The following is a 14,972-nucleotide window of genomic DNA, read 5'->3' on the forward strand; positions in this document are numbered from 1 at the left end:
ATGTTGGCGCAAGAAACTACATTACCCATAAAGCCCTACTGCATACAAGGAAGTGTCGCCAGGCTTCCGTGGTTACCGTGAGATCGGTTCTCCGTCGGTTTCCTGCTGCAGCGAGAAGAGAGGCGTCGAGACATACCGGGAAGACTGAGCACCTCCTCCCACTAATAACTACACTATACAATGAAACTGTTAACAATACCTCCCTCTCTCGATACCCGCTTCGTCACAGTTGTACTGCTGGTAAGCGTGCGTTTTTCAGCCTCGCAGCTCCGCCGCTTTTAGCGACACACAGCGCGCTAATGCTAGCCGAGAGTTAGCCGCTAGCTAACCCGACGAGGCTCTGCTGGCGTGAGACGTGGCCGTCTTAATGTGACCGGGAGACGGGTCAGTGGACTGTGCTGGAGTGCAGATGTGCAGCAGGTTCCCGGAGCGGGCCGTTTGATTGTTTCACCCGGAAACTCCCAGGACTAATCAAGTTATCCTGCTGCAATGTCAACTTTAGCCGGCAGTGTTGAGTAACGCTAGCTAGAGTGTTACAACTTGCAATAATCCACCTTATATAATAAACATAGTTCTCACATCACGCAACGTGTACAGTAAAGTCTCAAATTAAGGAAAAAAAGTTGGAGCGAAGCCAACTTTGTTGAGTGTAGAAGCAGTTAGCATCAGCTGCTACAACATTATGACAGTCCTCCCGTAATTGCAAATTGCTAGCACCGTTTATGAATCACTGCGGTTTGACGAGTGCTTTAGTATTAGATCAGGATCAATATATGTTGCTCTCATGCCCAGAATTAAATATATACGCTTGATTTTATTTTCTCCCTTTTCATGTGTCTCTGAAATGATGCTGACCAGTTGGTGAATTCCTCTGTTGTGGCTCATTCTCATTGGCTGAGAACCCGGAACTAGCCGGAGAGCAGTTCTGCATGGGAGGAAAACTTCCGTCTTGTTTGTGTTCGCTTTAGTACAAGGTGTTTACATGTTATTTCACCACGGACACCGTGGCGTTTCATATCAAGTGCAAGCTGTAAATGTACCGTGACTTTCAAGGACGGAAGATAATCTAGAAAGTAATGAAGTTATGGGCAACTTTCTTTTTGACCATCTGAACAGTAGCAGAACTGCTGTTAGTATTTTTTTTTAAAAATAAGTAAATTCCACAATGTTAAATTGACTAGAAGGTGATTCTGCAACTCGTTCGGACGTTTCTTAAAAAAAAAAACAAAATAAATAAAAACTATATAATGCTGGGCATGTGCCTTAGCTTAAAGTTGTAATGTGCTTCACTGCAAATAGCCTTTAAAGTAATTAATATATCCATAAATATGGGTAAAATATTTTAGTGATGTGTTTGGACAAAGCATGGTCTTCAAGAGTCTTTGTGCTTCAAACAACTCAATAAGCAATTTAGCTTTACTGTAATTGTCATACAAGAATATGCAACTTTATTATTTTAAACATCTTTCTGTAACATTTTTTGAGTTTTTGATGAGACATTGGCTTGATTATTAATTAATTATTTAAGATAATGTGATGGAATAGAAATAATAGTTGACATGACTTTTTTTTTTAACAGTTATTGCTGTTGTTTTACCTTAAGAAATGACAGTAGCATGTAGTATCAACTTCTCTGTAAGCTACAGTTTAGGCTGGCCTCTAACTGTCACATTTGAAAGGTTTGCGGTCTGCCCTTGAGCCCGTGTTGATTTTTGACTGTCAGAGTAGGATGACTTGTCACACATCCTGTTTGAAGATTTCATAGCTAGCACAAGGCGTTTTCAAGCTTCTTCTTGTTAAAGAAGTGGCTTTAACAGTGTGCTCTCTGTCATGATGCAAATACATAATTTGCATGTTGGAAATTTGTTGTTCACGTTTTACTTTGCTTTACCACTCGTGTTGTCTTTCATGTTTTGCTCTCCGGCGATTGTCATTGGCCCCTTAAGTTTTCTCTCTGCTGAGTTCTAATTGCATTATTTCAATCTCAGTTGAGATTCAGAAATTCCCAGTTGGTGTATCACAGTTAGAAGCATTTTCTTGATCAGTGTTCCATTTCAAAAGCAACACTAAATAAAAATCAAAGACTGGGAAGATTTTTTTTCTCTCTCTTGCAAAGACGCAATAAATGTCCTCAGGCTAAGATTGTGTCAATGACATTTGAAAAGGATACTGACTAGTGGGACCATTTACTGCACACTTTGAGGGTTTGAAAGTTGATTACACTTTGTTTTAGTGTTATTCAGTGTGTAATGCCTCAGTGCATTGTGAGGATTTTTGACAACCTGGCATTCAAAAAAACCACATATTTTTAAGCTCCTCAAGGAATGCGCCACTTGGTTTTTTATCGGAATGTCACTTTTGTTATTGGACAAGTTTTTATAGCAGATCAGTTGTCAGAGAAAATGTCGTACCGAAAAATTTTGTAAAATATGTGCCTCATTATTCCAAACCATGTCTGTAGAGATATGTGGGAATATGCTGCACTGTTCTGAGGCGTTTGAGTACCAGTCAAACCTAAAAAAATTATGTCTGTTTAAACACTTTGGTAGGCTTGCACAGAGGTGTAGTGTTCGGTAAGATCTCCCGTTCATGTTTGGGCTTGGAGCCTTTCCATGCCGAGTTTGCGTAGTACACCTGTGCATCCATATTTTTCTTTTCTCTGGGTGCTCTGGTTTCTTCCCAAAACGGTGCATACACACTTGTGAAAGACGAGGGGAAAAAACCCCAATAATGAATTATTGTTCGCTGTAGGTGACATTCCAGGTCCTAAAATCCATTCGTAAGGTTTGGACTCTGAGAGAAGACAGGGTATATTCTGGACAGGTCAACACACACATTCACATCTACTGTCTTTTTATTATAGTCACCATTTAACCTCAAACACATTTTTTTGTGAGCAGAAACCGAAGTCCGAAAAAAAAAATAAAAAATAAAACAAGAAACTTGAAAAAACAAGAGCTGGGACGACGTTCCTCGTGTGGCTGGATGGAGATGGGCTCTACAGGAGTGAGGCTCCATCCTCAAACCGTCACTGTGAACATAAACAACATTTGCTACCTGGATAATAAAGTTGTGACAGTTGCCAAGAAGTTGTATAGGTACAGCTGCAGTAGAGTCATGTTACGCAGTGTGAGGGTGAAGGACATGTTGAGCCCTGTACGTTTAACTCTGTACCACAGAGAGATGACAGCAGTTTTTGGACCAATGAAAGAATCGGAAAAGGATATTCTGCAGAGTTGCTTAGCTCAGCTTGATTGCTCTCCATAACAATGCATGCAGATTGCATAGGCCTGCAAAAAGTAAACTTGTTTCCACTGATAGGAATGTGTGAAGCAGTCATTTGGTGGTAGAAGTGCTTCAGTTGGCAGTTTGTACTCTGCTCGTTCAGTCTGTAGATATTTCAGTAAAAGTATTCTAAAATAACCTGAATACAAGTTTTTGGTTATTTTTTTAAATAGAATTGTGATATTTATGTATTTATTTTACCCGTAACATTCAACAGAAAGCAGCTTCAGTAGAATAAGGATTAAATTGATCTTGGTTACTTTATCGACATCTCACAATCCTCTTGTGTCCTTGAATTATTTAAGTTTCTTCACCCTAGTTAATTCAAATTCTGGCTATTTCTCACCAAGGAAAACATCTGCTGTTTTTTGGAATGCAAAGTCTATTCTGTTGGTGCAAAGACAAATACTGAAGAGCGAAACCAGTTTCTCGAGTCAAACACATAAAGAATCTCTTCATGTGTGAGTAAAGTGTGTAAGTTCGATGGTTCTCCCACTTATGTTTTGTGCTCTCTGTGTGCCTGCAGGTGATGGGCCTCTCTACTCCTGGACAAGCAGAGATCACCAGTTTAGACTCGGGCAACATTGATGACATCCTAAGTAAGGCTTCCCACTGTCTTCTCCCGAGGAGCTTGACAAGAAAAGCTCGACATTCCAGGAAAGACGAGTTAGAGAAATTCATAAAGTCAATGGGACTCTCATAACTGTGTGACTTCCAGTGAGGCTAACAGGGAATGTTTTTTTTTTTTTATTTCCACAAGGGAAGTAAGCAAATGAGGAATAATCTAGAAAGAAATATTTTGCTTCAGTGGAGCAGGTGTGGTCACGTTGGCAGTCCTTGGTCTTTGGTTTAATGTTTTACCAAAAGGCAAAGGATTGATATTGCGTCCATATCGTGGCTTGAGAGTTGATAACGTCCTCGATTTAGAATTATAAGATTTCCAGGGATTAAAAACTGCATTAGTCAAGTGGTGTGATATTATCAGAACATATTATTTCTCGAAACATCTCTTTCAGTATTGTTTTGAACGTACCGATTATTATTCTTACAATAGTGAAGCAACATTGATATTATATTTATATGTATCGATACAATATGATGCTCTCAGATAGTTTTTCTTATTATTTCTACTCAACACTCTTAAGTTACATGATGACATTGGACTTAGTTTAAAATGTGTGGAGCGTGTCTGATCTATTCTGTTTGTGTATCTTTTCCTTGCAGATAATGCTGGGGTGGCATTAGTTAACTTTTATGCAGACTGGTAAGTGTGTGACTTCACTCTCGCCGTCCACGCCCACTGCTGCACACGGGTTTGTGTCATGCAACCACTCATGAAACGGCTTCCTGCACATGTCACATGATGCCATCGATATACTTTCATCACATGTATGAAATTACATTATTGCATCACGTGTATCACGTTTGCAAAGGTGTTGAACATACTTTATTTTTTTTCCATCATAACCATAGTGTTTTGTTTTTTTATTATTATTCGTATCGGTTTTCTGTGGCACCTTTTTGCATGTTTCTTATTAAACGGGTAAACAACTTCCATGTTACAGGTCAAAATTAACTTAACAGATTGGTAAAATTCTGAATTTTAAGTTGACTACGGAAACCTGAATGAGTCTCCTGAACGCACAGAAATCCCTCTGAGCTTTCCCCTCTGCCTCCTCCAGGTGCAGATTCAGTCAGATGCTCCATCCAATTTTTGAGGAGGCGTCTAACATCGTCAGGGAGGAGTTTCCCGACACCAAGCAGGTCGTGTTTGCTCGTGTCGACTGTGACCAACATTGTGAGTATCAACTATTTACTCGTCTCTTTGTTTTCTATTTACATCATAGCAAATAATCCGTAAAAGCAAAAAAACAACCGATTCATTCGCAAGCAATAATGATCAGTTTCTGTTATTTGATTATACTATTTATGTACAAATTAATTAGTCCCTTAAAAAAAAAAAAAAAAATCAAACGTTAGTGATGTCTGAATTGAACAAATTGTATTTTCCAGCCCTACGTAAATGATGATAGTAATATTTCAGCTATTTTAGCGTTGAAACATGTGGTGGCTGTTGTTTGCTTTAAAGCCGCAAACCATCAGCCTGCTCCTATATACAGGAAAACAAAAAAAGGCCCACACATATACTCCTACGTATATTCGATGCACATATGTACACATAGATGCCCGGCACACCAAAGCACAGACACATAAACCAGCAGCCTCAGCCTTTTGAGATAAAGCAAATTAAAGAGAATTATTGATGACCTGCAAACTGTTTGAAGACTAATGACAAAACTGCTGCTTCCTGTGAAGACTGGAGGCTTAGAGACCCCCCGCCGGGAGATTGACACCTGCCACACATGCACGCACACACTCGTTCACCGTGTGCTCAGAGAATATTTACTCTTGGCGGGGGGGCTGCTTTCATGTGGGAGATCAGAGCTCGGGGCCGACTGAAGCCAGTGTTTTCAGACTGAGCTTTAACTGCCGTCTCCGTCACCGCACCGCTCCTCATCCTCCCATCCCCATGTGTTTTTTACTCGGCCTCTCGCTCTTCATCAATTGATTCGTCTTTCTTTACTTAACTTCTCCTCTGCCACAGCGGACATCGCTCAGCGATACCGCATCACCAAGTATCCCACGCTGAAGCTGTTCCGCAACGGGATGATGATGAAGCGGGAGTACAGAGGTCAGAGGTCGGTGACGGCCATCGCCGACTTCATCCGCCAGCAGCAGGTCGACCCAGTAAAAGAGATGCAGTCGATGGAGGAGCTCAACACCCTGGATGTAAGAGGCCAACGAGCACAGTTATATTGATGAAAAGTTAACTGTTATTTCTAAACTCGGAACACATGAATTCATTTTTCATTTTGACAATTGCAACATCTGGATAAAATAAATAAAACAACATCTGGTCATGTTAGAAGTTTTATTTGGTGGCCTAGAATTTAAGCAAGCTTGTTCGAATCCCACTGTGAACTCGTCCCTGAGCGAGGCACTAAACCCTCCACTGCTCAGATTGAGTTAAAAACAGCATCAGGCAAAAGAAATTGTGCCAAATAAAACTAATTGATCACATAATTCACCGGGGAACCAGGAAGGGAAGAGCAAAAGCGAACATTAAAGAGTTATAACCTTAGATTTATTAATGGAATAATAATCCATTTCTTGAAATATTTCAATTGATTTGCAATAAATTAAAAATATATGTAAGCCTCACAGTTTGTATTCAAGTATGCATTGTGTTCTTTCGCTGCACCTTTCAAACGTCAGCTATTTTCAATATTCTAATAATCCACACATTTGCATTTTAACGTGATCTTTTCTTTCTGTTCCATCAGAGGGGGAAAAGAAACCTCATAGGTTACTTTGATAAAAAGGACTCCGATAACTATCACACATATGAAAAAGTTGCCAACATCCTTCGAGACGACTGCACGTTCCTGGCTGCCTTCGGGTGAGACACACGCGGATTTGAAGGGGAGTGTTGTCGATTGTTTGCTGGTCGTTGCTTTAGACGTCATCAGCGTTTTCTTGAACTCTCTTCTTGCAGAGCCGTCTCTAATTCCGAGCGTTTCAGTGGAGACAATGTGATTTACAAGCCTCTGGGCGAGAACGTTCCTGACATGGTCTACCTCGGCTCGCTCAGCAACTTCGACCTGACGTACGCCTGGGCCCAGGACAAGTGTGTGCCTCTGGTTAGGGAGATTACCTTCGAAAACGGAGAGGTTGGTTGCCTGATTTTGCAACGAATAAGCTTCTCTTTACGACTAAGTAAGGATCTTCTGTGGACGTAGACTGGATAGGATCCTTCTGTGTTCCATGCAGACAGACTTGATTATGTTCAGATCAGATTCTCTGGAGGCGCCGCACCGTCATTTCCAGCCAATCAGATGCCTTCCTGCCTGCGTTACATGATAGATGAGTGATATTATATTACACAAGGCATAAAAACCTGAGCACAGCACTGTAGATGTGCAGCTTTAAAAAAAAAAAAAAAAAAAAAGCCTCATGAAGCCTGCGTCCATCTGCTGAGCTGCAAAAACACTCTGCCTTGACTGGTCTTTGAAACATTTTGTGTGTTTGTGTTCCACTTTACAGGAGCTTACAGAAGAAGGAATCCCTTTCCTCATTTTGTTCCATATTAAAGAAGACGCAGAGAGTTTAGAGACGTTCCAGCAAGAAGTAGCTCGCCAGCTCATCAGCGAGAAAGGTAAAGGTGCGAGCCTTTAGTCCTACTCGGGGGCGATGAGAGCCCTCCGCAGAGCAAAGTTGTTCATGAGATGCGTTTGTTTCCCGCCCCTCAGGGTCGATAAACTTTCTTCACGCGGACTGCGAAAAGTTCCGCCATCCTCTGCTGCACATTCAGAAAACACCAGCCGACTGTCCCGTCATCGCCATAGACTCATTCCGACACATGTATGTCTTCCCAGACTTCAAAGACATCAAGTGAGTGCCACATTTTTACCCTCCTCTAAAAGTTGTTTCAATCAGGTTGAAGACCGGCGGCATGAACTTGTGTGCTATTGATTACCTGCATGGTCTTTTCAAACAATACCAAGAAATGTGTTTTCTTTGTGACGTCCTCCTCTTAGAAATACAAGCAAAACCCTTTTTTCCAAAGAAAATATAGATGGATATCACATCAACACAATAATAATATATTGATTCTTTTTGAAATATCCTTTTTTTCAGGAGGCATTGCCCAAAGCTGACGAGCTAAAGCTGTATAATTTTTCTGTTTGCATAATTATCCTTAATGTGAGCTGCTTTTCGTTTCTTTTTTTCTAAAGCTCAAGTACGTTTGGTTCACGCACACGCCTGCACACAATAAGCCACCGAGCTCTCAACAGCAGACAAATGTCACACCTCCTAAAATCTGTCCTTTATGAATGGGCCAGGACACTGGAGCTAATGTGACATGATTTGGCACGAGCAATAAGTGCTAAACTAATCCAGTCTAATCTAATTTAATCTTATTTATTCTGCCCCCCACCCCCCACCCCACCCCACCCCCGATCCCCAATCAGAGTCTGATCAGATAGACAGAAGCCCCGAGGACTGACTAGCCTCGCACAACCTAATTACATCACATAACCACTGCATGTGGCACAGAGCTTGTAATTACATTAGCACGGTCTGCGTTATACATGTATATACGTCCGTACATGTGTGTTTGTGTTGTTCTGACACACCAGCTTCACTGTGAGCGGGCACCAGCACGGCTCGTGTGATAACGCCACAGCTCGCGACCCGTCGTTAATAAGAACACTTCACAGGACAACGCTGATATGGATTAATGCTGCTCGCTGACACGTCCGCTGGGACTAATGTCCTCCACCGCTGCCATGAGCTGTTTGGTCTCGTATCTCTGCTTAACTCGGCTTCGCTCCGGAGTTCGAGCTGACTTACTTTCACTGTAGGATTTGTGTGCAGGAATGCATGAATAAGTGAATGAATGAATGAACGAATGTCCACTCGTAATGGCTCAAGGCCACATGTGGTCCTTTTGGTGGTTCCTGACGCTCCAATAGAAAGTCATTGGAAAACAGTGAATCAAATGACACCTTGATGTACAGGATACATCCAGTACAGTTTGAGCTGCATTCAGTTTTAAAGGGGTTCAAAGAGTTTTTACCAAAATGTGAACATCTAAATAGATGTAAGGGGAAGTTTCTGTGTTCAAGGAATAAAATCTCAGTCCACATTACCAGACAAATTTAACACTGATACAGTGAGATCAATGAGATATATTTATACAGTAGTCATCATTTTTCACGTTCGTAAAACCTCTGTTAAACTATCTGAGGTCTTTGTTGAACTTAGGAACTGAAACCAGAGTTCATCTCAGTTGAAATGTGGTGAATATATTTTGTCTTTAAACTTTCCCAGATAAACAAACTTCAAGACTTTGATGAAACTACAAACACTGCGTTTCATGTATTTTCTCTCTCTGTGTGTTTTTTGTAGCATCCCTGGCAAGTTGAGACAGTTTGTTCTGGACCTCCATTCTGGAAAACTTCACAGAGAGTTTCACCACGGCCCCGACCCCACAGACAGCACGCCCGGACAGGTCAGGCCGCGGCGACCGCGCGCTCACGGCAGTACTGCAAGTTTTTGTTCTTGTTGTTTACTGGACTGTTGTTTTGGTTCTGCCCCCCCTCCCCTCCAGGAGGAGATAGCGGGTGTCGCGGCCAGCAGTCCTCCAGAGAGCTCGTTCCAGAAGCTGGCGCCCAGCGAGACTCGCTACACCATCCTGGGACGGGACCGCGATGAGCTGTGACCTCAGCGGCCTTCCAGTGATCCTGTGACTGAATGCCTCGCCCCAGGGTCAGGGGGGGTTTGGGTTGGGACAGGCCAGCGGGACAGAACAGCAACACCCAACAACCCTTACTGAAGAAAGAGCAATGGAGAGAGAGAGAGAGAGGAAGACGGATAAAGAGGAGGGAAGAACAACAGGAGGTGGTGAAGAGTGCAGTCCATGACACAGCCATCTTGGAATAACCTATATTTTCATAACTCTATCCTGTAATATTTTATTTTGAATTAAAAGGGAGGGGGATTGAGAAGAAAACATGCGTGGACGGGGTCAGGGTAGAGGCGTTAGGACAAGAAGTCTTTTTACTTTTATTTCTTGGAGGTTGTAAATATGTTTGTGCTGCATTGGAATCTCAATGTTGGTCTAAATTAAATGCAGAGTTTTCTTTATTTTATTAATTTTCTTTTTCCATCACCCTGCTTTTTGTAGAAGAAGAAAAAAAAAAAGATCAGTTTCCTCACTCCAGTTGTACGGTTCTTTATCTGTGGGTAGTCCAGTTCAGGCTGTCTGATAGGAGATGCTTGTTTAGTTTTACTGACCTCATGGTTGCATCTCAGTACGACCAACTCCTGTCTAATTCATTTGTATAGCACAAGTTATAACGGATAAGCCTGTTTGAAGTAGCGTCATCTCCATTATCTTCCACACACACACACACACACACACACACACACACACACACACACACACACACACACACACACACGTATGTCTAGATGAAACACTTGATAGGAGTAGCATTATTTTAAATCATTGCTCATAAGTGAAGATAAAAAGACGGTGCTACTTCAGCCTGTTGAGATGCACCCCGTCTCTCCTTGGTATGTCTGGTACCGCGGTCCTAGATTATGATGTCTTTTACAGTGCTTTACTTTTTTTATGTTTTACTTTTTTACAATATATGGATATAATTAGTGGATCTCTATTAATAGTTTTTTTTTTTTTTTTGGCCACCAATCACATTCAAAGTGATACAAAAAAACTAATTGTGTTTGGTAAGCTCAGCGAAACACCAAAAACACACCATCCCCAGCATGAAGCCTGGTGGTGGCAGTGTCATGCTGTGTGAAGGCTCGCTGCAGCGCCCTGGACGCCGTGCGACAGTCGACTGGGGGTCGGCACAGTGTTTGCGGAAAATCTGAACATCAAATTAGAAGCCAAATGAACGGCAGAGGAGGGAAATGGAAACGTACCTTTACCTGCATTGTAAAAAGAAAACGACTTTAATGTAAGCCTGAATCTGGCAGAATGACTATTTTTAAGCAAAAGGTGGGAGTGACAGAATTGTCTTGTTGGCATAAATACTGCGATTTAATGTCCGTAGCTCTGAACCAATCAGTGTGAGGCCGGCCTCTCCAGTAGAACGTCACAGAACCTCCTCAATTCATTTTTTTTAAAAAGGTATGAGTAAAACTGAATGATAAATTTGATATTTTCATCAGGACAAATATTTAGAAGTGAATCTAAAAGACAAAAAAAAGCTTCATTACAAAACCGTAGATGTAACAACTCCAGACTATATATAAAGACTTAGTTCAAATTTAAAGCATCTAATGAGCTTGAGAAGATGGAGCCCAACAGCTGTCGATGTCTTGTAATTTTTAAAAAGGAAGGCTGACATGAAATAATAAAAGAAAAAAAAAAACTAGTTCTAGAAGAGAGAAAAGGGCCAAATCGTCCAACATTTTTAAGGTGCCACTGATGGATGGATAAACATGTACTTTTGTGCATTTTTTTTTTGTTTGTTTTTAAATGACCTACCCAAAGAAGACAAATTCTAATTAAATCCACAGCTGTAAAATGGTAAAATATTAAAGAGATCAAAAGGTGCTGGGTACTTTTCGTAGCCACGGTGTTTCCATAAGTTCAGGTTGTGTTCATGTGAATCAGACTAGAGGGGAAAACCATATTTGAGATGATGTATTTTAACATGATCACAGATTTCTGAAATGACTGTTGTTGCTTTTTAGCTGTTCCTCGTTTTCAAATGTGTCGTCCACTGGGAGAGAAACAACTGTGTCTTTGAAAAAAGCTTGAAAGTGGAGAGAGAGAGAGAGAGAGTATGGAAATCCTTGAGATGAATGGTAGAAATTTCGTCTGCCACTTTATACGAGTTCTCTTAAAACCGGTTTTGTCTCTTTATATGTCTTCAAGGTTTTGGTACAAGTTTTAAATTCCCGAGAGTCCGAAAAAAAAAAAAGCAGAGCGCTCAAACTATGAGTATGGGGACACATTGCTAAGTTTGTACTGTGCATCCTGCCCTTCCATAGAGGCCAACAGTTACCTGCATTGTGACATATCAGCCCACATACTGATCAACGGTGGGGGTGTGACGCCATTGCTCAATCAGTCATCTCAGAGGGGGAGGGAAAAGTAAATATGAAAAAATAAATTAAAAACCATTTTACAAAAGTCTGTCGTTTTTGTGTGTCGGTTATGATTCCACTGAATTCAATGAACGACTGAAAAACATTTTATTTGGCAGCAGTTGCGTCATCGATACACAGAGCAGGTTCATACAGTCAGGTCACTCCTGGACTTTTGGCGCTATGGTTCTTTTAGTGCAATTTAGATACAGTGGGATTCAGTGTACATGTAACTTTTTACAGTATTTTCTCCATGAAGAAATACTGAAATGGCCACTGTTAAACCTGACTTACACACACACACACACACACACACACACACACACACACACACACACACACACACACACACACACACACACACACACACACACACACACACACACACACACACACACACACACACACACACACACACACACACACACACACACACACACACACACACACACACACACACACACACACAGTTGACTTGGCGACCCTGTGAAACTAAAATGATTCCTTCAGTTTTTGTCTCGTCTATGAGAATTGTCCATGTTTCAGATCTTTAAATCCTCCATTTTGTGCAAAATGTCTGATGACTTAAGTCTGGATTTTAGAGCGTTTAACAATCGCTGGTATTGGTTACGTGAAAGTGTCAATCAAATCTGAAATATCCAGAAATACATAAATATAAAGCTGTGCAATATCCTTTTGGTATAATTTCACAGGGTCTTTAAAGGGGTCATATTAGAAAAATAAATTCACTGTCTAATGGTTTTCCAACAGTGCTATCTGGAATGACGCCCCAGAAATGAAGAAAATCCGTCATCTGTCACCCTGGCTTGTTTCATTCTTTAAAAAGTGTGTTGCTCCAACGAGCCAATCAGAACTCAAACCCTATATAGTGACATCGGGGGTTTAGCCAATCCCAATAAAGGTAGACCCTCCCACAATTAGGCAGAACACAACGTTTTTTGACCAATGAAACCCATGTGAAAGTATCGAATAGCTGTATAATATGACTCCTTTAAGGAACAGACTCTTGTTACTATTAATGAGCAGGACTTGTTAGTTTCTTTCAGAAAAGAGCTGGGCTCAGTGACGTCACGCTCTGCACACAAAGCTGTAGTGTAAAGGAGTACTCTGCCTTTCAAAGTACATTTATGTCCCGGCAGACTCTTAAAATAAGGCTATTGTCACATGTTAGTTCCACAGAAAAACATTTGGTTGACATCATCACTTTGTGTCGCAGGTTAACACGGAGTCTCTTTAAGGCTCATGCTACCAGAGGTGTAGTTTGTGCTTCATCATAGGAGCCTCATTTATTTTTCTCTGCTCGGCTCCGGTTCAGGCGCTGCCGGTGGCGGTGCGGTCAGTTGTTTCATCTGCAGGTCCACTAGGGCTCGGCGACGTTTCTGCACCAGGTTGCCCCCTGCAAACCCCAGAGCCCCCCCTCCCAGGGCGGCGGCCACCCCTGCAGCTTTAAACCCAACCAGCAGGCCGAGAGGACCTCCTACCACACCGCCCAGGATCGCCCCGGCAACCGGCAGCACAGCCAACTTGTAGCCCACCGCCTGGAGAGACAGGAGGAAGAGATATGTTCAAGTTTAATTTGAGACACACACAACCACACACACACACACACACACACACACACACACACACACACACACACACACACACACACACACACACACACACACACACACACACACACACACACACACACACACACACACACACACACACACACACACACACACACCTTTGGAGGCATTAGCACTTTGTGGCTTCAAGACAGTCTGCGATAGTTTGGATGTGTCTATCCTTTCATGATCACACATCAACCCACAGGAAAAAAAAAAAAGAAGAAGAAGCTGTAAACAAGCCTGCATGTGTAAATGTAAACCGACACTTCCATGGCTGCATCAAAGCCTTTTCATTATCTTCATTTGCGAGGAATCAGAGAGATGTGGCCTGTCTGTTATTACAGCGTTATCATCAGAGTGGAAGGTGCTCTTTGCTGATGGCAATTAATGACTGATTCTCTGACCGGCCTCACACAGACGCACACACACACGGAGAGACCCACACACACACACACACACACACACACTCACTTGATTAACACTTCACCATTAAATTAATCTAGTTCAAAAGCTAGCATTGCTGGTCCCAACCCCTGTGGCAGTTAAGGGAATTTTAATTTCATCTGAGCCGAGTTAAAAGGGACTCTGGGTTCAGGTTGTGGAGGGAACCGTGCGACTGTGTGTGTGTGTGTGTGTGTGTGTGTGTGTGTGTGTGTGTCTCAGTTTGACCTGATGACAGATTACAAGCTTTCAAACACGTTGAAACATCTGACATCCTTCTCATCTGATTCATCGCCCCCCCCCCCATCCATGGTGCAGCCCAATACATCCACTAGACCTCGCAGAGCGGTCAGTCTGCGTTTGTCTTCCCTTTTTGGGTCAATAATAATAATAATATAAACATATTTAATTAAGGTCAAAATGAAACACAGTTTTATGACAAATGTTTCTCTTTTACAATTAGTGGAGTTTAATCACGCTTGGGCTTTGTCCACCAATTAAGCATCAGTGGCGTCACTCTAAGACAAAAGACAAGAGCAGACTGAACAGCCAAGCCAAGCAGGTTAATTGGTTTAAAGAATAATGTTAATGTGAATTCTTTTCATATTATAAAATCATTTTCTTTTCTTTCTTTAACATTTCATATTCTATACTTTAATATCTATTCATCTTTCCTTTCATGTTATTTTTTTTTCACTATGTGTATCGCTGCCAGAGAGGATGCCGTAACAATATCCCACTGCAGTAATCACTGCCTTTTTAACATTGCTTCTACAGTGACAATAAAGAAGTATTGTATTGTATTGTTATTGAATGTTTGGGATTCATAAAATGAATAAAAACATGTAAAATAATTGATCCATTGTTTTGATTCAGGAGTGTTTTGTTTCTTTTCATCGTCACATATCACTATAATTGCTGGTC

At 41.6% G+C, this 14,972-nt stretch overlaps 2 protein-coding genes across 2 annotated transcripts in view; one reads left to right on the top strand and one right to left on the bottom strand.

The window, feature by feature from the left end:
* The first annotated feature begins 74 nt into the window (after nucleotides 1-74).
* Nucleotides 75-11,795, top strand: erp44 (endoplasmic reticulum protein 44). Its single transcript, XM_080471438.1, has 11 exons — nucleotides 75-240; nucleotides 3,812-3,884; nucleotides 4,510-4,549; nucleotides 4,968-5,083; nucleotides 5,891-6,075; nucleotides 6,630-6,745; nucleotides 6,842-7,016; nucleotides 7,390-7,501; nucleotides 7,596-7,737; nucleotides 9,259-9,361; nucleotides 9,461-11,795. Exons 1-11 carry the CDS (start codon nucleotides 181-183, stop codon nucleotides 9,569-9,571), a joined length of 1,233 nt encoding a protein of 410 aa, XP_080327564.1. The 5' UTR covers nucleotides 75-180; the 3' UTR covers nucleotides 9,572-11,795.
* Nucleotides 11,796-12,032: 237 nt separating this feature from the next.
* stx17 (syntaxin 17) overlaps nucleotides 12,033-14,972 on the bottom strand; it is a 12,851-nt gene continuing 9,911 nt past the window's right edge. The window contains exon 7 of the mRNA XM_080471439.1: nucleotides 12,033-13,532. Coding sequence (XP_080327565.1) covers nucleotides 13,281-13,532 — 252 coding nt within the window. The 3' untranslated portion in view covers nucleotides 12,033-13,280. The remainder of the gene's footprint in view (nucleotides 13,533-14,972) is intronic.

The sequence above is a fragment of the Lipophrys pholis genome (assembly GCF_963383615.2).
Source record: "Lipophrys pholis genome assembly, chromosome: 9".
In the NCBI taxonomy this organism is placed as follows: Eukaryota; Metazoa; Chordata; class Actinopteri; order Blenniiformes; family Blenniidae; genus Lipophrys; species Lipophrys pholis.